General features: G+C 38.8%; 2 protein-coding genes across 9 annotated transcripts in view; both read right to left on the bottom strand.

Moving 5' to 3' along the window:
* Positions 1–913: 913 nt before the first annotated feature.
* Positions 914–8,090, bottom strand: ZBTB14 (zinc finger and BTB domain containing 14). Of its 2 annotated transcripts, none has more exons than XM_063299133.1 (3): positions 7,903–8,090; positions 3,469–3,544; positions 914–2,966 (listed from the first exon to the last, which is right to left on the bottom strand). In XM_063299133.1, the coding sequence occupies exons 1-3, from the start codon at positions 8,055–8,057 to the stop codon at positions 1,623–1,625; spliced, it is 1,575 nt and encodes a 524-aa protein (XP_063155203.1). In that variant the 5' UTR covers positions 8,058–8,090; the 3' UTR covers positions 914–1,622. The 2 variants fall into 2 exon arrangements, with proteins under 2 accessions (XP_063155203.1, XP_063155204.1); XM_063299134.1 differs by lacking the exon at positions 7,903–8,090 and adding an exon at positions 7,647–7,829.
* Positions 8,091–19,703: 11,613 nt separating this feature from the next.
* The window catches only part of EPB41L3 (erythrocyte membrane protein band 4.1 like 3), an 87,354-nt gene continuing 86,117 nt past the window's right edge, over positions 19,704–20,940 (bottom strand). For all 7 annotated transcript variants that reach the window (XM_063299132.1, XM_063299127.1, XM_063299126.1 and 4 more), the window contains one exon: positions 19,704–20,688. Coding sequence is in view for 1 of the 7 variants with exons in the window: in XM_063299126.1 (XP_063155196.1) it covers positions 20,683–20,688 (6 nt within the window). In the remaining 6 variants the exon portion in view is untranslated. The remainder of the gene's footprint in view (positions 20,689–20,940) is intronic.

Genomic DNA, 20,940 nt, shown 5'->3' with positions numbered 1-20,940 from the left:
AAATAGTAATAAACATCTTCTTAAATATTATTAAGTGGCTTTGCTAAACCCAAATGCTGACAAGGAAGAGAGAGAGAATGCTTTTGGTTGTAGTGTATGATTCTTAGAGGAAATCCTTCTTTCTAATGTAGTCAAGATCTCCCAGTGGATCATGCAGAACTTTAAAGCATTCCTGAAAACTTTTGTCCATGGGTAATAATGAAAAAACACTTCATTCCATGTCTTAAAATAAAAAGGCATTATTATATCATATAGAATGCTTTCTGTGTATGCTTGCAATGAGCAACTTCAACTAAGTACAATGAAAGTTAGAGTCAAATATGTGTTAATAAGACTGCAGAGTACAGTAATCAGAATCTCAGGATGTTCTTTACTCATTACAGTACCTAATTAGAGATGGGCAAGCTTTCAGTGGTTTGAGGGCCATCTCCATCATATGGAGGGCTGCAAGAGGCTATCAGATGATGCAGTGACATTGGAAGAGGGATCGTTTTTATCAGGTTTGGGGGGGCAGTTAAATAAAATCTACCATGGAAACTTTTTTTGACACAAGCCACTCCCATTTCCATTTTTTAAGACCCACCAAACTTCAACAGCAAAATAGCCTAACTTTCATGGTGCAATTTCAGGCTTGAGGTTTCCTACTTTCATTTCAGTGGAAGAGGGGAGGGGAAAAAAAGTCACACTGCTTAAGGTTGGCCATTTTTCTTCTGAAATTTGAAATCATAATCTCAGTTGATGGGGAGCTCCAGCCTGCCACCCTATTTTTAAAAAATATAAAGAGAATAGTTTCTACTGCTCATACACCTTGCATCAACAATGACAGAAGATTAAACTGGAGCTAAACAATTGCAAAGAACTAATAAATAAAATATGAAAGCCTTATTACAAATAAGGCTACAAATTAATTTTCATTAATTTTGATTAGAAGACTGGATATTACTATATTCCCCTCTACAAATTAATTCTTACATTCAGTCCAACTCATAATTTCAAGATCTTTAAAAATAAACTGTTGTAGCAGACATAATTTATTAAACTGTTCGCTAACAGAACAATCTGTAGGTCGAGAAACCAATAGCTTTTGAATTAATCTGATCTTGCTTTACTCACACAGTACTACTTTCTACTGAAATCCATAAGGCTTAGCCACATAACGCTTGCAGTTCAATGAATCCCTAATAGGTATTTATTTTTGTCTTGGCAACTTGTTCTATCATTTCTCACTATTGCTGACAATCTCTTAATATTTAGGATTGGGGTGCCAAGCAACTGGAATCAATGGAACAAAAGTAGCTTAAATCCAAATACTTGGTCTTAATTTCACTGAGCATTGGAGTGTAACATCTTCCATTCCACATGCAGAGTTTATTCCAATGGGGCAAGGCATGCAATGAAACCCAGTATTTTAAATACAGGAATAAAACACCAGCTAGAGTCTGATTTTAAAAAAAATTATATCCCACTGGATGCCTCGATCAAGGCCTTATCCATGCTTGATATGAGAGTTTTTTGCTGCAAATTGCAACTATATTTCCTACTTTCTAAACCACACTAAAATACTTCGCTCAGTAGTGAGTTTTTCAGTCCAAACATTTTCCAGCATATGGCCACTCCTGATTTTAGCTACAAGCTATAGTCTCAAGTTGTTGTTCTGCCTCAGCAGCCATGGCAGCTGCCTGTAATTGTTCTGTTTCACTTTGTAGGGCACTGGCTGTGGTTACTTGCTTCCTTTCACTGTGCATATTGTTCTCATGTCTCTTTAAATCAGATGCTTTGGCAAACGCTTTAGTACAAGAGCTGCAGACAAAAGGTTTCTCTCCTCTATGTCTTCTTTCATGATCTTTCAGGTGGGACTTATGCTTGAAAGCTTTGTCGCACATATGACATGCAAATGGTCTTTCATTACTGTGAACCCTCTCGTGCTTTTTTAGGTCTGGTGCACGAATAAAAGACTTTCCACATACTTCACAGCTGTATGGCTTGTAGCCTGTGTGGATCTTTAGATGCTCTTTCAAGTGGGCTTGAGTGGTAAAGCCTTTGGTGCACATTTCGCAAACAAAGGGCCTATCTGCAGTATGGAGTTTTTCATGTTTTCTCAATCGTGCTTCATCAGAAAATGTTTTGCCACATGCTGGACATGCAATTTGTTCCCTGTGACCATAAAGCAAATACTCAAATTTCATGTCTCCAGCTGCTGTGGTCCATGCTGGTGTCTGTTCATCCTTTACTTCACTTATGCCATCATTAAATGCTAGAGCTTGAGGAGTTTGTGATCCTAATTCTTTAGTTTCAGCAGACTCTATAGACTCTACTTCTTGGCCATAGCAGTTCACTTTTCGAACCTCTTCACTCCCCAGCTCCTTCAGAATTGCTTCCTGAACTCTTAAAGTAGCAGTTGGTGATTTACCATCCTCTTGACTAGGAGGAGTTCCTTCCATTGTCATATCTGATGGACTATCATCGTGATCACCTATTTCTTCAACCTCGTCATCTTGGTTATCATTAGATTCCCCAATTGGTCTATTTATTTTAAGACAATACTTATTCTTTGACTGTGAATTGTCTTCTGGACTTGATACGTCACGTTTTTGAGAACAGAGTTTATCCAAAAATCTAATACCAAGAATCTGACCGGATGACATCATTAAATTGACGTCTTCTTTCTTAACCGAAATCTTGGCTGTGTACATATAATTGAGCACTTCCTCAAATATATCAGATCGAAGGAAGTCTATTTCAATTACAGATGAGCTGTCAACTTCCAGTTTTTTGAAAAGTTTTTTAAAATAGGTACTACAAGCAGCTAGAACACACCTGTGGGCCCTGAATTTTACATCTTCTACAACAATAGCTATGTCACAAAATTCTCCTTCCAATCGTTGCTCATTTAACGTTTTCAGAAATACAGTTTTGTGATCGTCGTCATTATATTTAATGGTTTCAGACATACTGATGAAAAACTCCTAGAGAAAAACAAAGTTATTTATGTTACTCTAAAGAAATCAAGGTATTGTAAAAAATGTCACATTTGAACTTACATTTTTAAGTAAATGTATAACCTTCAAAGTAGCTATGGATGCAAAGTTGAAAACCTATTATTCTATAAATGTCACAGGAAAAAGAATGCTTTATTTTTCACTAATGAACTACGGATCATAGTGATAAGACTGTTACAGCCTTTGACTGGAATTCTCTTGCACCAGGTTCAACCTGTCAGGATATATTATTCCTTCTTTCATCTGAGCTAAGGCAAAAAACCCCAAAACAAAACAAACTAAATTTGAGAAAAAATTAGAACAGAGAGAATATTTCAACCAGGAGATAAAGAAGAAAACATTAAGTGAAGGAAGGGGAAAGCATATAAACAAGATTCCCCCTCCATTCCTCATAACTATTTATAATGCCTAGAGAATAAAATAGTTTACTGACACAAAAAATTAAAGAAACGTAAACAAAGAAATGTACCATGAACAAGGAGAGATCTTCCCTTAGTATCTGAGCAATGTTTTGGAAGCAGATTCTTATCCTGGGCTCCCTGTGCCTGAAAAAGAAAAAAAAAACATATATGTGAAAAAAATATTCATCCTCATAACAATCCTGTAAGTTATGTTAGACCTCAAGATCAAGGTCTGAATCAGTTAGTTAATTAGAGTTAGACCTCATACTCAAGATCACATAATAAACTTATGACTGGGCAGACTGGGCAGACATTAGAATCCTATATACCTGGGTCCAAAGCCAATTCTCCATATTTATGGTACCCAAAATGATGGAAATGCTCCCACCAGATTCTTTGTGCCATTGACACTTTACATTTTTCAAAAAACACTTGAATTGTAAAAAGAGGACATTTTATCTTTGTTCTGAAGGATGTCTCTGGGGTCAAGTTTTTCAGCTTTTCTTTAAAGAAAATGGGCAATTACAGCTCTATGCATTGTCTGGAAACACAATGACCTACCCAGGAAAAGAACAAAGGTGTAGCAAGGGGACATCCCACAAGAGAGGGAACTTGAAGGAATTACAGCACTTTTGTTGCTGCTTATGGTCCCCATGATTGCTGTTTTCTGAATGGAACCCTTCCTAGATTTCCCATGGCTTTTATTAATTTAACACCATCTTTTAATGATTCACTAGTGATTTAAATTAAAATACAACAGAAATTATCTTATCTATAGTCAATATTTTTCATAGTATTAATGTAGAAAACTTTTATCCTATTTTTTATTGATAACTCCCCATCAATTTGGTATTTTGCAGAGTTAGAAAATAAAATTAATTACAGTACTTTTGCTAAAGCTGTGGTCTTAGATTCTATTTATGTTTCACAATTTCAAAGCAAGTTATTCATTTCTCTGTGCTATGCTGCTCAGTGTCATTAGCACAGGTGTCATTTTGGGCAGGTGTTTTGCCTAATAAATATCCTGTATGCTTTCTCATTGTATTTTCCCCCAAAATGGACATTAAAAGGCTACGTCACTGCTCCAGGTGATGTTGTCCACAGCAAAAGTAGTACTTTAATCTGATGTGGAGGACTGTCAGCAATTGGGAATACCTTTTGAATAAAAAAAATAAGGGCATTTGCTTACTACCAGTTAGACAAAGGTGCTTGAATTCATGCACACATCTGTCTAAAGCAACAAACTGATCAACAGCCTGATCTCACAAAGGGACTGAAACTTGCTTAGTTTTTCAACATTTTTACCAAAGACTTTTCTTCACTGAATTTCTGGAGAAAATTTGGAGTTTTTGTTCAGTTGAAAGGTCACTGATTTTAACTGCCTCCGAAGTTTTTTTTTCTTTAAGAGCTTGGGATTGGCTTATTCATATTAGTACAATAGTTAACCAATAGCCAGGCCTATAAAAGTCCTAAGCTAGGATTCTGGTTATTGACAGAAAGCTGTATGTTCGCACCTTTCACTCATTTCACATCTTTGTTCTTTCCTGATAAACACATGCTCCAGAATTTCTATCATCTAAAAGTGTTGATCCTAGCTTTTTTGATGATCCCATTACTATTATTCCAAACTATTATTTTAAACTAAGATTTGTAAATCAAGAACCATCCCTGGTTTTTCTGTATAATCTTCACTTATACAGCTCCCCCATACAGACATCCTGTGCAAAACTTTTTAAAGTGGTTGTACTATGAGAGAAGAGTAAAGGAAGTGACTAGGATTCATGTACAGACATGCAGTTTATTTACATATATGTATGTATGTATGTGTGTATTTATTTATTTATTTCACATTTCATCACCGCCCATCTCACTCAAAGAGCAACGCTGGGTGGTTTACAATAAAACTGGAATAAAGATTAAAATACAATTTAAAAAATATTCTTAAATAAAAATATAAATATAAAATCCAAGATACAGATGTTAAAAAGTTCTTAAGTAAAATTCATTTAATTCATGGGAGCCTCTTCAAGGTGCTAACTACCCTCAGGATTGATTACCCCTCCTCATGCCCCACGTGAGATGGCAGAGCCTGATCTTCACCCCTTTCCGGAAGGCTGGAAGAGTAGGGGCCTGCCTCACCTCTGGGGGAACAGTGTCCCACAGGGCAGGTCCATGGCAGAGAAGGCTCTCTTCCTGGGCCCTGCCAATCAACATTCTTTCATAGACGGGGTCCATAACTTGCCTTCTCTGCCTGACCAGATGGGACAGGTTGATGTAATAGAGGTGAGACGGTTCCTCAGGTAACCTGGGCCCATGCCATGTAGGGCTTTAAAGGTGATAACCAACACCTTGAATTGGACCTGGAAACAAACTGGCACCCAATGCAGCTTCCGCAGCAAAGGTGTTTCATGGGTGCCACCCTTGGGGCACCCAAGACTGCTTGCGCGGCCACATTTTGAACCAGCTGTACCTTCTGGATACTCTCAAGGGTAGCCCCATGTAGAGCGTGTTGCAATAGTCTATGCAAGAGCAAGGGAGCAAGCTCTGCTGTGTGACTGGTGGCTAGGGGAGGAGATGGAATAGAAGCCGGTTTCACAGGCTTTATAGTTTGGCCCTATAAATAAGACTATCAGAATGGACTGCAATAGTGGATTGGAAACCAACTGGTTCAATACTGTATTTTGGGGGAAAAAAATCAGTTTCCTGATTTCACCTTTTTGCTTAGGTAAAGGTAAAGGTTTCCCTTGACGTAAAGTCCAGTCGAGTCCGACTCTAGGGGGCGGTGCTCATCTCCGTTTCTAAGCCTTGGAGCCGGCGTTGTCCATAGGACACTTCCGGGTCATGTGGCCAGCATGACTCACGGAACGCCGTTACCTTCCCGCCGAAGCGGTACCAATTAATCTACTCACATTTGCATGTTTTCGAACTGCTTGGTGTGCAGGAGCTGGGATTAACAACGGGAGCTCACCCCGCCGCGCGGTTTTGAACCGCCGACCTTCCGATCGACAGCTCAGCGGTTTAACCCGCAGCGCCACCGCGTCCCTTACCTTTTTGCTTGGATCAGTAAAAAAGCTCCAGAATATGCAAAAAGACGGATGAACATAGAAGGGCACACAGTGACATGCTGTTTATCTTTACTGAAGAGGGAGTTAGACAATTCCTCATGACTTTAGTACATAGAAAAAGGATTCCATGCTCACAGAGATTCTACATGAGAGATAAAATCTTGATTGGGCCTCTAGGCTCTAGAGGATTCAAGAATACTTTTATGCAGTTCCTCTTCTCATCTGTTCTGAATGTATGGAATGTAACCACTGAACGTCCTGGAAACAGGAAAAGAGAACACCTTGCATGCAATTCTCTCAAGTGGTCTTTCAATTGTAGGGGGCCATATGAACTCCACCATTGTTAAGCTACCTTCTCTAAGAAATGTGGGATACTTGTACATACACATGCTTTATTGCAATCAATATGTTTGTTTTCTAAAACAGCTTTAAGAAGTATTATTTTCTAAAATATCTTTCCTGCTCATTAATAGCGAACCAGCTCTTAAGATAACTCAGAAAAAAAAAATTTTTTTAATTTGTGAAGCCAAAAGAACTAGACCAAGAATAATAGAACAATTTCTATGCATAAGTAAATCAAAAGCAAGTCCTGGTAGGTTCAGTGAAGCTTATTGTCAGGTAAAATGGGAATTACAGTTCAAAACTGAAATCCAAACATTACCTTCTCAGAACACATTATATATTCGACTTTATGGCTGACTCCTTATCGGGAAATCAAAATGACTACCACGAAAATGACGCCGTTTCATGCCTGTATTTGCGTACTGAGCCTATGGCGATCTTTCGCCATATGGAGGAAAGAGCGTGCGATTCTATCGTGCACGTTTTGTAGGCAAACAAACAGCACTGCCGGCTCCGTGCAAGTAACCATGTAAGAAACGTGCACGGTGCATACTCGGTGCATGCGTGCTAGTGCCCGTGCGGGGCCTACGACTGTGCCCCGCTGAGATGGAGCTGCAGCTGAGCGAAGTGCACGGAGCCCTCACGCGCGACTCCCCCACCCCTTTCCTTCACCAAGGAGGCGGAGTTCAGGAAGGCCCGCGCGCGCGGGACCGAAGAAAACAGGCTTCTATTCCACCCCCTCCCCCAGCTACCAATCTCGCAGCGGAGCTCGCTCCCTTGCTCGCGCTCCCCAGCATTAACGGACGGGCGGCGCTGCCGGACTGCAAGCATTCATTTACCCCAGAGCGAGCCTTTGCCAGCTGCCGCGCTGCACGGGACTGCGCCATCTCTGGCATCCTCCTGCTCCGGTAGAGGAGTCGGCGGCGGCTCCAGTAGCGCGAGGCAGCCTTCCAGGCCCGAGACCAATGGCGCGCGCAGGAAGAGCAGCAAGGGGCGGCGCGCGACGGAACCTCTCCAGTGCACCTCCCCGCCTCCCTCCGGTTCTGCTGCAGCAGTCGAGCCTCGAGTGCGCGCGCAGATGCTCGTCAAGCTTACCTGCCGCTGCTGCGCTTCACGCGAAGAGTCCGGGAAGGGGGGAGTTGGGTGACGGTGACGGGAGTGCTTGGTCCAAGCAAGGATTTGGGGATGGGGGGGATGTAGGGGGTATGGCGCGCGTCTCCAGCCGTTACCGCCGCTTCCTGCACGAGCATTCACTGCCCTGCGCGCGCACGCGCGAGGCGCGCCGGAGGCGGGAACGTGCATGCGCGATGCGAGCAGGGCGCGCCCCCCGCGGGGAAAGGGCGGGCACTGCGGGGATCTTTCTAAGAGGCGAACGAACTCGGCGGCGGCTCTTGGAAGGGTAGGAGGAAGGCGCGCCTGCATTGCTCTGCCGCTCTTCCCGCGGTCGCGCGCCCTCGGCTGAGCCGCTTCTGGCTCTTGGTCGCTGTGGTCGGGGCCGCGCGAGCTGGAGGCGGTCGGCAGGAGTATGGATTCCGGATTAACTACTTTCGTTCTGCTGCAGCGGAAGGAAGCATCTCCTTGACTCGTCTTTCCAGGCGTTAAATTACTTGCTGAGAAATAATTCGTCTCTGACGTAGGCTTATCCCAGTACATATCGGTTACATATTACGAATAATAAAAACAAGATAAAAGTTTCAATCTCCCTCAAGCCGCGTATGCGCTTCTGCGCACGCCATTGCTAGCTATTAAGGCGTGTTATTTTAAGGACTGGAATATTCAGTTTCCACAGTGGGAAAAAAGAATCGTCGTAACTGCTGAAGCTGCTTGTGATGAGGTTCCCCCGCAGCAATTGAACCCCTGTCCAGGTTGAGGCAGGGAGCTCTCCGCCGAAGCTGGGGCCGGTGCTGAGGAAATAGCGCTTGAGCCCAGGCTTTCCAGTGAAAAGAGCCATGTTCGGACAACAGGATTGCTTGCTGATAGCTAACTTAACTATGGTTAACCCAGGGTTCTGGCTTCTTGTGACACGCTGAATCATAAACTGAAATCATAAACTCTGAAAAGTGGTTTTCTTGATTAAAGGGACAGCTGTTTGTCACTGCTGCCCTGGCTGAAAGATGTTTTACGTCTTATGTGTTACTTTTTAAGTATTTACTGTATTTATATTTACAATTTTTTATATTGATTGATTGATTATAGTTATGGTTTAGTTAGCTGTAACCAGACACCAACTACCTGGTGAAAGATCCCCTATGCAAGCACCGAGTCATGTCTGACCGTTTGGTGGGGATGCTGCTTTTGTGATTTTTCTTGGCAGACTATAGCGGGGTGGTTTGCCATTGCCTTCCCCAGTCGTCACCTTCCCCAGCAAGCCGGGTACTCATTTTACTAATCTTGGAAGGATGGAAGGCTGAGTTGACCTGAGCCAGCTACCTGAGAATCCAGCTTCCTCTGGGATCGAACTCAGGTCGTGGGGAGAGTTTTGGTTGCAATACTGCGGCCTACCACTCTGCGCCACACAGGGCTAGCTGCCACTGCCATGGAATCATAGTTATCATTGCTTTGAATTAAACACCAACTACCTGGTAGTTTACATTAAGTCACTTTGGAAGAATCATTATCCTAAAAGGTGATTACAAACAACTAAAGATAATGAACTGACCACAGAAGCTTGGTTTGTGTGATACAATTATGTTGAACTAAAATGTGGTTTGCTAGTTTGTGGTTCAATATGTCAAAATATGCAAAATCCTTTAGGAAGTTGTGCAAAGCCTGCCCATAATTAATTCTATGAAACAAACCCAGAAAACTGGTAACAATTGGCTGAACTCTGATAAACCATAGGTTTGCTTTCTATGACAATGACTCTCTTGCACAAAAGAAAAAGTGTAAGATATCTAAACGTAAGGTATTAGGTTCTGAGATGTGATGTCCTAAGCAGTATTTCACAGAACTGAAAGACTCCCAATTCCTTGCCCACTGCATAAATTTAAATAGCCTTTCCATATGGTTGTCTAGCTTCTGCTTCATTGTACCCAGTAAAGGTGAGTTCATCAGGTTGGCCAGATAACTATAAATGTCTTCAGCATACTAGGATCCATCTAATCCATCTAATCCCGGAGATTTAAGTTAATTCAAGGTCACTAGGTATTCCCCATGTCTCTAATAAGGCTGAGTTGCAGTCCTTCCCCTTCAAGCAGCATTGTATGGCACTGAACAAAAGAATGCAAAACATGAATAATTTTATCTTTATTCATTGTCACCCTTTTGCATTTTTCCTGTGCTGTAGTGTTATTATTTATTTTCTTTTCCTTTTGAATATATTTGAAGTCCTCTTTGTTGTTCTTAGCGTCCTTTTCTGAAATTTAGTTATCCTGATACCATCTCTCCAACACTGGGGAATCTTCTTTTATTCTTCCTTGGTGACCTGTCCCACTTTCCATCACATACATACATACATACAGTACATACATCCTTTTTTGTTGTGAGTGTCTCACTTAAGAATTTTGTATAGCCAGATTGGTTTCTGCTATCTACCATTTTTTCCTCAATGGATCATTTGCCATTGTACTTCTAGTATCTTGGTTTTTTAAATAAAATCCTAGCTATCTTGGACTCCCCATTAGCTGCCACTGCCATGGAATCATAGTTATCATTGCTTTGAATGAAGTCCAAACTATGTGCTCAACCACACTCAGCTTTAGATTCCCTTGTATCAAGAAATCCAGTGCTATATACACAATTTGTCTACTATATTCCTTCATTGGTCAAAATCAAATCAAGGATAGCTGAAGAAGGGCTTCTGGTGGGGACATGGCAGATTGAGCAGCTGTGCCTTTGGGTTTAGCAGGCAGAAGTGACAACATGGCAATTTTTTTCCAGCTCAGGCAGGTTTTCTTGAAGCCCAGGAGTGTTTTCTGGATAAACGAAAACACCTGGAATCACCCCATCTGTCCCCTGGACAGCTGCTTGTAGCCAGAAGATTGCAAACAACGTTTCGTGTTGGACTGGTAAGAGCTAGCTGGGAGGCTGGGACGTCATCATTTTCCAAGCTGCGCTGTAGCTTTAAAGGGACACTAAGACCGGCCATCACATTTCTAAATCACCAAATGTATATATTTTTTAAAGAATGTATACCCTAAGAAAGGCTTTCAACAGCAAGGAGAAGTTGGTTCTCTTGGTGCTTATTGTTATTTTGGGGATTACTTTTTGTTTAAAAAATTCTTTTTTAAGTTTTGGAATTTGTTTTCCTTCCAAATATAAAGGAGGATTGAGAGTAAACAATTGTCTTCCTGTTATTATTTTGGTATTAAATTTGAAGATATTAGCATTTTCTACACATTGAATCTGCTGATTTAAACCTTCAGCTTTCTGTTTATACTTTCTCTTGGGACCTGTCTGCTTATCTCACTTTCACTTTGCGTAAACACACTTCAGAGCTTTCCCCTATGTTTGACTTTTGCTGGTTAAGCACCTAGGGGGTGCCATAATCTACTGTGTGAGACATGGAAGATTTTAAACAGATGTTTTCTGACTCCTATCAAGCTTTTATACAAGACATTCAGGACATTGTGGAAAATATGAGGTCTAAAATGTGTCATCTGGTTGGGGATGTACTGGAGGAAACTGAAGAATTCAACAGTGATAGAAATGTTTCTTCTAAGAATGAGATCGGGTTTTCTGTTGAGATGCTGGATGAAGATTGGATAGTAGAGTTGGAGAAATTTAATGGAGAGAGGGGTCTGCAAACAATAAGGGAAATTGACTTTTCGGTGGAACACCATGAAAAAGAAGGGGAAGGGGTCATAATGTATGGGAGGTTTTCTGAAGGGAAGTTGGAATTTTTGAGGGGGGCAGTTGGGCTGTTTGATTTTCTCAGGAGAAGAGTTCTGTGCACATTGTGAGGATGTGTAAATACTCTGTTTTATTTTGAAGTGGGATATGGGTTAAAGAATTCTTACCTGGATTGCTTTTAGGGTTTGACTGATGTTATTTGTTTTTAAGGATTTGGATTAAGATTATTAGGGTATAAAAAAATGTTTATTTGGTTCTAAGGATTTGATTTAAGGTTACTGTTCTGAATTGTTTTTCTTTTTTGGGTTTATTAAGATTATTAAAACTGTTGTATTATTAAGTAAAATGGCACACAATTTATGTGCTTTTTAGTTTGATTTTTATTATAGTAGACAGAAATGTATAGAATAGTAGTAAAGGTAAAGGTTTCCCTCGACGTAAAGTCCAGTCGTGTCCGACTCTAGGGGGCGGTGCTCATCTCCGTTTCTAAGCCTTAGAGCCGGCGTTGTCCGTAGACACCTCCGGGTCATGTGGCCAGCATGACTCACGGAACGCCGTTACCTTCCCGCCAAAGCGGTACCTATTGATCTACTCACATTGGCATGTTTTCGAACTGCTAGGTGAGCAGGAGCTGGGACTAGCAACGGGAGCTCAACCCTTCCGATCGGCAGCTCAGCGGTTTAACCCGCAGAATAGTAGTAGGAAGGGAATAATTAAATAACTGTTATCTTTTGGGGGGAAGTTGTTTAGGAGGTTTATATGATTTTTTTCTTTATTTTAATATAAGGGGAGGGAGTAACTGTACTTAGTGATTTTTGCTAAAGTGGAATGTGCTAAAGTGGAATGATTTATAGAAATAATGTGATTTTGGTTTAATGCAGAGTTTGCTTATGGAAAAATTTTGTATATCCTTGCTGTTAAAAGTTGGAAGTCACATATTTCTATAATGTTGAAAAAAATTTTCTCTTGGGTTTTCCCATCTTTTTAGGTGGGGGGGTTTGTAGTTTTTTGTTTTTTCATAGCTTTTATCTTTGTCTTGAAACTTAATAAAATTCTGTAAAAAAGTGAGATAGCTGAAGAAGAAAATTCTCAGCAAGAAAGGACAAGAAATTTATTTAAATTCTTTAAAATTTCCAATCATTACTAATTCATGTGTCTTTGACAAATCTATAATTGCTTTTGGAAAACATTATTCGCATCTGCTTAGTTTTTTTATGAATAGCAGATGCTAGCAGCAATATTACTTTTAACCCAGATGCTTTAAAAAGCACTATTCTTTTAATTTCTTTAAAGATCTAGATACTTTTAATCCACATTTTCCTCTGTTGTGTAGCTTGGGAATGCTACTAGATCCTTGTCACCCCAGATGTGACTATAGTAATCCATACTCTCCCCTCTAGATTACCATAATAAAAGCTACTTTATTAGCTTTTAGCAAAATACGGTACAGACATTGGGGATACAACTGTATCAACTATGTGAGTTATCTCTGAGTTCCCTCCCTTCATTCCTTCCCACCTGTTCCTCCCTCCCTCCCTCCCTCCCTTATGGACTTCTGGGAAGTCTGTCAGGGAGTGTTGGAAATGATGATCAACTGACCATGGCTGACTGCAGCAGTGTGGTGACACTGAAGCAGACACAACTTTGCCACATTTTGGGATGGGATTTTGGATGCATTCAGTAAATGCATTCTGTAAGTTAGCCCATCTCAGGCACCTTGGTTGAAAAATTGTTGCCCTATGATGCACCGTTTTACCCAGTTGAAGGCTACAAACAGACCTGAGAGCTTTAGTAGTATATAGGTCTGTATGCCCAGGGTGTTCTGCTACATGTGGATGAGATGACCTCTGGAATCGTGGTAGAAACTACTATATAGTAAAATATGAAAAGCAGAGTCTACAGTGCCTATGCTACAAGAACAGAATCTAGTGACATAGGGTTTTTTGTTTTTGTTTTTACCTGATTTCCAGAACAGCAGAAGGCAGAGTGTTAAACTGAGCTAATGTTAAAAGCTTTCTCAACTTGGGAACTGTGATAGAATTTAAATATCCTGCAGATTTGAATGAGGGAGACTGACTACATAATAAAATGTCTTTGGGTAGTAGAAACTGATCTGTCTTTCTGTGTCTAGCACATACTGCGTCAATACCTTTTACTCCTGTTGATACCATAGAAGAGCTTCCTCACAGAATCCATAGAAATGGAGCTTTTCTAATAGATATCTCCTCCAGTTAGCATTGAAATTATCTGCTATTGTCAAAGGGGAAAAGCCTATGGGCAAAAAATTTAGCTTTAAACAATAGGTAAAAGAAACCAGCTAAATCTTAGTTTCAATCTCAGTTACATTAATTTCACAATGGAGGACTATGTTTTAGGTACGGTGTGGAACTTTTGTGGTATTTGAAAGATGTTTCGTAGAAATTTAGATTGCATAATTTCCAATTTTAGATAGTTATAATGAGGCCCTAGCTGTATGGCACACAGAAGCTGGAAGCACACTTTGGCAGAGAACAACTTTAGGGCAGCAGGAAAACATGTCTTCACTTAATCAATAGAAAGTTCCAATTGCCAAAGCTGAGTGAGCCCTTCTGCCAGAAGCATGAAAAACAATAAATGCTATTTTGATATTTGTTATTTATTGTTTTTGTTATGTTTTTATTGCTTTTGTTCCTTGTTAGCAGCCAGAATCATCAGTTTGAAATGGGTGGCCATATACATTGAATGAATAAATAAATAAATTTAAAAGTCTTGGTTTGCTCAGTTTTGTGGCCATTTAACTGCCACTTGTGAGTTCTATAAACTCCTTGGTTGACCATCAAAACAATACTGATTCCCACCCCCCAAAGCTAGCTCACAGACATATATCTAGCTTTTGTACACCAGTGATATAGTTATCCTATCCCAGACCTCAACTAGATTAAAACATGCTTTGAGATCCCTTGCCATTTATTGCAAGGATGAAGAATTTGTAATAAATTATGAAAAAATGAACATCCTGTTATTTGCTAAACATCCTGGACCTGATATGTATTATTGAAACCTGACTGGGCAGTGACTGGGATGTAGTGCTCTCAGAAATCTGTCTGGGTTCAAATTCTGCAGTAGCCAGGGCCTCAAAATCAGGGAGGAGAGTTGACTATGGTCATCCATGTAAACATTATAGTGGCCAGTCATTCTGCTCAGGAGGTGCCTGGTTGTTTTTGCCTTTTTTTTTTTTAATGCAATACAGTGTACTCTGCATAGACAAGCTAGGACTACTGCTGTTGTACCAACTCCAAGCTGCCTGGAAGTGGTCCTTCATGAACTCCTGGCCCTCATTTCAGGTCTGGTGTTGAAGGCTTAAGGTCTTGGATTTTGGCTATAATGTACAGATGGATACATGGGAAAGAATGTGGGTAAATCGGATAAAATTTACATCGTGTTATAATTTGAGATATTTTATAAAAAGATCTCTCATTGGTTCATGACATCAGAGAAACCATCAAAACGTATAAAGGTATTTCAAGTCAATGTTGGAAATGTGAAAAACACGAAGGGACATTTTACCATGCATGGTGGTCCATGTCCCCAGGGCATGGAGATTAGTCATTCCAGGAGCACAAGAGCAGATCAAGGAGGCCGGAGAGGGCTATTGTGTTGCTTGAGGGTTTTTTGACAAAAAACAGAGTACTTGCCAGCAAACAAAAAGGCTTTCAGATTATAATGTACAATTCTAGGAAGCACATGGAACACATGTAATGGAAACAGACAACATTCTCTCTGTAAGGCAGAAATATTTTGTCCAATAATTGATGGATCAAGGCTACTGTATCTGTATGTTCTTGGATATGCAGCATTTCTACCAACTCCCCTTAAACTGTGCATTGTGATCTTTTAACTTAATGAGGCAGAACTGAAGTTGATAATGCTTTTTCTGAAATTAAGATTCCTCCTATAATTAGAATATTGCATACTGTATATTCTGCATATAAATAACTTTATACAAGGTTGATCTTGTTTTAGTTACTTTGTATGGTATGGGATATAAACCAACAAAAACAGACAAAATGCAATGGTTACAAATAGGCAGTAACTTTTTATTTCTTGCAGAATTTGGCAATCAACTCCTCCAACAAAAAGCAAATTCACCAACACTCCATCATCATCGTGCTTTTTATCCTTATTCTAGTAGAGAATACCCATTCCATTTTTCTAAACCAGTTAAATTTGCTTTTGATAGCATTCTTGTGATATGACATGCTACGAGTCGTATCGATGACATACCTTAACATAGAAAAGTGTTCCATACGTTGTACAGCACAGTCCTATACATCTTTACACTAACTCTTATGTTCATTACAGCATATTTCCTAATTGTAGTCTTTCAGTGAATCTGTTGTGACACTTAACCGTTTCTTGTCTTGCAAAACGACTAGGGTAGCTATAGCTTTATTATATGAACAGGACCTTTGATTTCCTGAAAGAGGTCAATCTTAGCTATGCTTTTTGCCGTTATTTGGTTTTAGCAATTCACTATTCCAATCACTTCAACATAGCAATTCTTCAGCATATTTTAAATTCAATATAGCTTGCTATATAGGTTGTTTTGAGTGTTCCAAGTATGAAACAAAACACAGATTTGAGGGTTTTGTTCTGAATGTGAACAACCTTGCCTGTTTCAAGTCGTATTGATTTGAATCTCCCAACTCTCCCAAGCACCACAGTTGGGCTAATATTTGGAGTTTAGATTGAACTATTTTTCACCCTTGTTTCAACCTAGCCAGAATGCATGTGCACTTCACATCTCTTGTTGTAATGCTAATGTTACTCATGCAGTTAAGAAGCAACACCAGTCTTCCCCCCCCACCCCCCCCCGCAGCCATCTTTAGGGCCAGGCAAAAATATCAGGAAAGAACAAATTAGTCCTACAGAAACTAGCCTAGGAGTATTCAGAAAATCAGCCAAGAATTTTTTTTTGAAAAATCAAAACTGTAAGAAAACTTAGATATTGAATGGAATATTGGATCATTGAACTGCTCCTTACCATCTATTGGCTGAGCAAACTAAAGATTTTATTTTAAAAAATTGAAAAGACGTCTCCATTTGTGTGGGTGTGTGTGTTGTTAACTGATGCTTATCTAGATTTTTCAACCGCGGAGAAAACTGTATTCCCATTGTACTCTGTGGGGATTTTTACTGTTTTTAAAAATGTTTTAAAAAATGTTCATGCTTGGGCCAATTTTTACAACTTGAATTCCAGTTAGTATTCAACATGAACCACTACACCTATTACTGAGGCCCTGGAGTGAAAAACAAGGGACCACAACTTTTCCCGAGTTGTCCTTGAAATATTTAAAGGGTTGTTTTATTCTTAGAATGGAAGGGCTATTTTAACATTCTGACACAAAGCTTCAGGTAGGGCTGCTTTATTCCAAACTCAAAACATAACATCTTTATTGTTTGAAAAACACTTTTTTTCCTCTTAATCATACTTTTTCTTTTGTATTGTTGTAAGGATTTTGTCTTTTCTGTATTTTATTATAGCAGTAATAACAACAAAGACGGTGTATATTTGGGTACTTTATTTCAATATAATACAAGTGGACTAAGATAAAAATGATGTAAAAGATTACCTTTGATTTTCCATTATGGAAAATAAGATGATTGTGCTGTAAAGAGCAGACGTCATGTGCAAATATGAAGCCCAAAGAAAGAAAAAAAAATGGTTGGATGAGCATTGATCCCAAAATAGTAAGTCAGGTAGGATACCACATAGTATCTCAGAGTGGAAAATTTATTGCAATAATGATTTTAAAAACCCACAATCATTTGCTAAGTTACTTGCAAGTACAATGAAACCTTAATTTTCCACACGTTGAATGGGCTTTGGACAAAATGGAGTAAACTCCATTGCAAACTGTATTTGCATATCATCTTGCAAATGATGTAACTTACATCATCCTAATGTCTTATTCTTTGATTCAAAGGCTTTTGGGAATAATGGATACCCTCAAATGAGTCTGCTAAAGTGGGGATTCATTGTAAATCTCATTATGTTAAGTAGAATTTAATCCTTTGTAAAATGTTTACAACTGCATCATTATACACATAGCTAGTTCTTTGTAAGGTAACATATACTGGAACGTTTTGGAGAATGTTATTTGATGGTGTATTTTGGTGAGTGAACTATCAATTATTTTTTGCACAAAATGTAAAGACATGAATGTCATCAATCAGAATATATTATGAAAAATGACCCTATTACAAAGTTTTGAAAAAAACAAAGCATTGCTTTTAACCCAACCCAAAGTTTTTTGAGAGGGTCAATACATAAAAAAGAACATAGAACTACGTCCAGTATATTAGGGATCATGAACATTGCCAAAACCACTGTCATGAGTACTGATGGCGAGCAGGAGGGGGCCTCTATCCAGGGGGGAAAACGCATGCGTAGTACTGAGGAATTAAGCAGCCATTCAAAGAGACACAGATCAGACCCGCCTTAACTTTCGGGGTTTATCTGTTTGGGTTTTTCCCACGCTTCTTCAGTTTGTTAGGATTCTGTTTAATGTAGCAGTAATAAACACTAGAGACCTACTCCTCGTCTCAGTGTGATTTCTGACGGTTAGGACATCAATCCTAACAAACTGAAGAAACGGAAAAACCCAGACAGATAAACCCCGAAAGTTAAGGCGGGTCTGATCTGTGTCTCTTTGGATGGCTGCTTAATTCCTCAGTACTATGCACGCGTTTTCCCCCCTGGATAGAGGCCCCCTCCTGCTCGCCATCAGTACTCATGACAACCACTGACATATCAAATGGAAGCACATTTTGACTCAGCAAGTTCTATGAACATGTGCCAACTTTCTGAATGGTACAATTTCCACTTTTATAACAGCCTTTTTTAAACCACTTCTTCAGATTATTACAGCAACACAACTGCAGTGGTTATTAGGGCTGAAGCTGTTAAGGCAAGAACTTAGTGGTCAGAACCGGAGTAGTTCTTAGAGGAGACATAATTATGTAACTGTATCTCCCACTCTCAAGGCTAGGAAGAGAATGACCTCATTTCCATTAATTCAAAAAGGTGAGGAAAAGGGTCTAGAATTTAAACCCTGGAGAAGACAGATACTATGCTATTTTATATATATATGATTTTTGTGTTCTGCAATAGGCTGATGTTTTGTTTATCTATCTTCGATTGTATTTACAATAAAGCAACTTATCCAGCTGTGTCATATCTGAAAGTTTCTACTGCAAGAATACAGTGTGAGTGGAAGGTTGTGATTTATTGATGTGTCTAAAGTAAAGCATAACATTTATTTGGCCAATACAATTAGTTCTTACTGTCATTTGTTCTATAATTTGTCATCTGGGGGGTGGGGGGGACACTGAACATATAAACTGGGCATGAGGCTGAACACCTGCAAAGAACTCTATATATTTTCTCTATAGATTGTCTTTTTCTATTTCAAAATATTTAGTCATTCTATTCTATCCTAAATACCCTTCCTTTAAAGTTCCTGCACTTGAGCTGGACAGTGTGTATGTACTTGGTCATTATTGACAAAAATAACGTTTTAGATACTCCTTCATTATTTCAAAGCCTACCAAATGCAGTTTATTACATCTTCTCTTCAGTGAAAGAATATCATGCCTGGATTGTGAATGAGCAATTAAATTCAAACATCAAAGGCACAATACTTCAGCATTTCACTGATTTCAGTGATTGATCACAAAACACATACTGAATTCTTCCAATACAGCATTTAGAAGAACTCTAGTTAGATTTAGAATATAAAATACAAAACTATTTTTTCAACTAATGCTCAAAAATATTTAGTTGATCATGAGCCTCATTGAACTTACATGAAACACATTACATATATATATAATACAGAAGAAATCATAGGGAAGATATATGTACAAAGTTGAACAGACAGAATTAGTTTTTACAATCTTTTTCAGTTCTCCCTAACCTTCTATTTGTACCTACCTAACACCATATTGAGACTGTATGAAAGAACATCTGTTTTACACATTAAATGCCTTGGATAATATACAAATAGTAGCAACATTTAAATACAACAAAACATTTTTTAGACACAGACCAGTACAAATTTAGGTGCATTTACCACTTTTATTTTACTATGCAGAAACATACATTTGCCATCTATTGTGATGAAACTGACAGCATAAAGAAGATAGGATCCCTTAAATTGATGTGATAACCAAAATGAAATAATGCTTAATAAGTGTTCTGTACGGTTTAAGGCTTAACTCTGACCTAGGTAAGGAACACTGACTAGACTTGCAAAAGAAACATCTTTCTGAGAGTAGACAGGAACTCAGTTTTTCAAAGATCACATTTTCAGATAAGCATATCTGAGATGCTAAGGAAAACATACATTTTCTTCAAAATAATCACAATGCAAATTTATAGATTGAGACTTTAGAAAAGTGACAGCAGGATTTCTAACTTCAAGAATTCTAAAAATCATTATTAGCTATTAAGGATTCCAAATCAGATAAAGAAAGCTTTTTGTATGCATTTAAATAAGAGTAGAGATTCACCATTGTTTATTGAACAAGAGTAATAAAACCAAATTATAACGAATATATGATTCAAGTTATTTACTGAATAAAGTATGTTATTGGCACATCTAATGTGATAAAACATATATATATAGTACCTGTACAGCTTCTAGTATTTTAGTGTGATCTTGATTTCCCCTAAACTTAACTTTGCACCCTAAGAAACTGTTTAGACTCTCAATAATAGTAAAGGCATGAGCTGTTTTATGTGTAGCATAATACAATTGTTTTATACTGTTGATGAACGTGCCATATAGATGTAATGTTGGTTTAGGAAAATAAAAATGCTGCTTTTTTGTAATTCGTTGTTGTTTCATGCAATTATTAGATTATTAATGCTGATTCAAATTGCTGTAAATGGGAAATTTCTGCCAGTGTCCTTAGATAGCAATCAAGATCAAAATCTTCCACACTGAAAATTTCTCTGGAGAGATGCAAGCTGGCTGGGTTAGAACCAAGACTCCATATAGGCTCTGATATTCCAGTGATGAAGTTCATAAGAAAACTACTCTATTCCTGCAGTAAAGAGAATATAGTTAAATTCCATAAATAATCAATCTAAAATAGTAAATAAAGCCATAAAAAGAATTACAACTTTTTCTACTACAGAGGAACTCTTCAGGCTTACACAAAACTATTGGATGAGTCATAAAAATAGTAAGTTTGGCTCAGACCTCTATTTTTCTGAAAAAATTTACAATTATATTCATATTTTTTTTTAATGAGAGCCTTTTGATGACAGAAATGTATATTCTTCATAAACAATAG

Source organism: Candoia aspera, chromosome 3 (genome assembly GCF_035149785.1).
Source record: "Candoia aspera isolate rCanAsp1 chromosome 3, rCanAsp1.hap2, whole genome shotgun sequence".
NCBI lineage: Eukaryota > Metazoa > Chordata > Lepidosauria > Squamata > Boidae > Candoia > Candoia aspera.
Note: the sequence above shows the minus strand (reverse complement) of the source record. Positions and strands in the feature narration are given on the sequence as shown.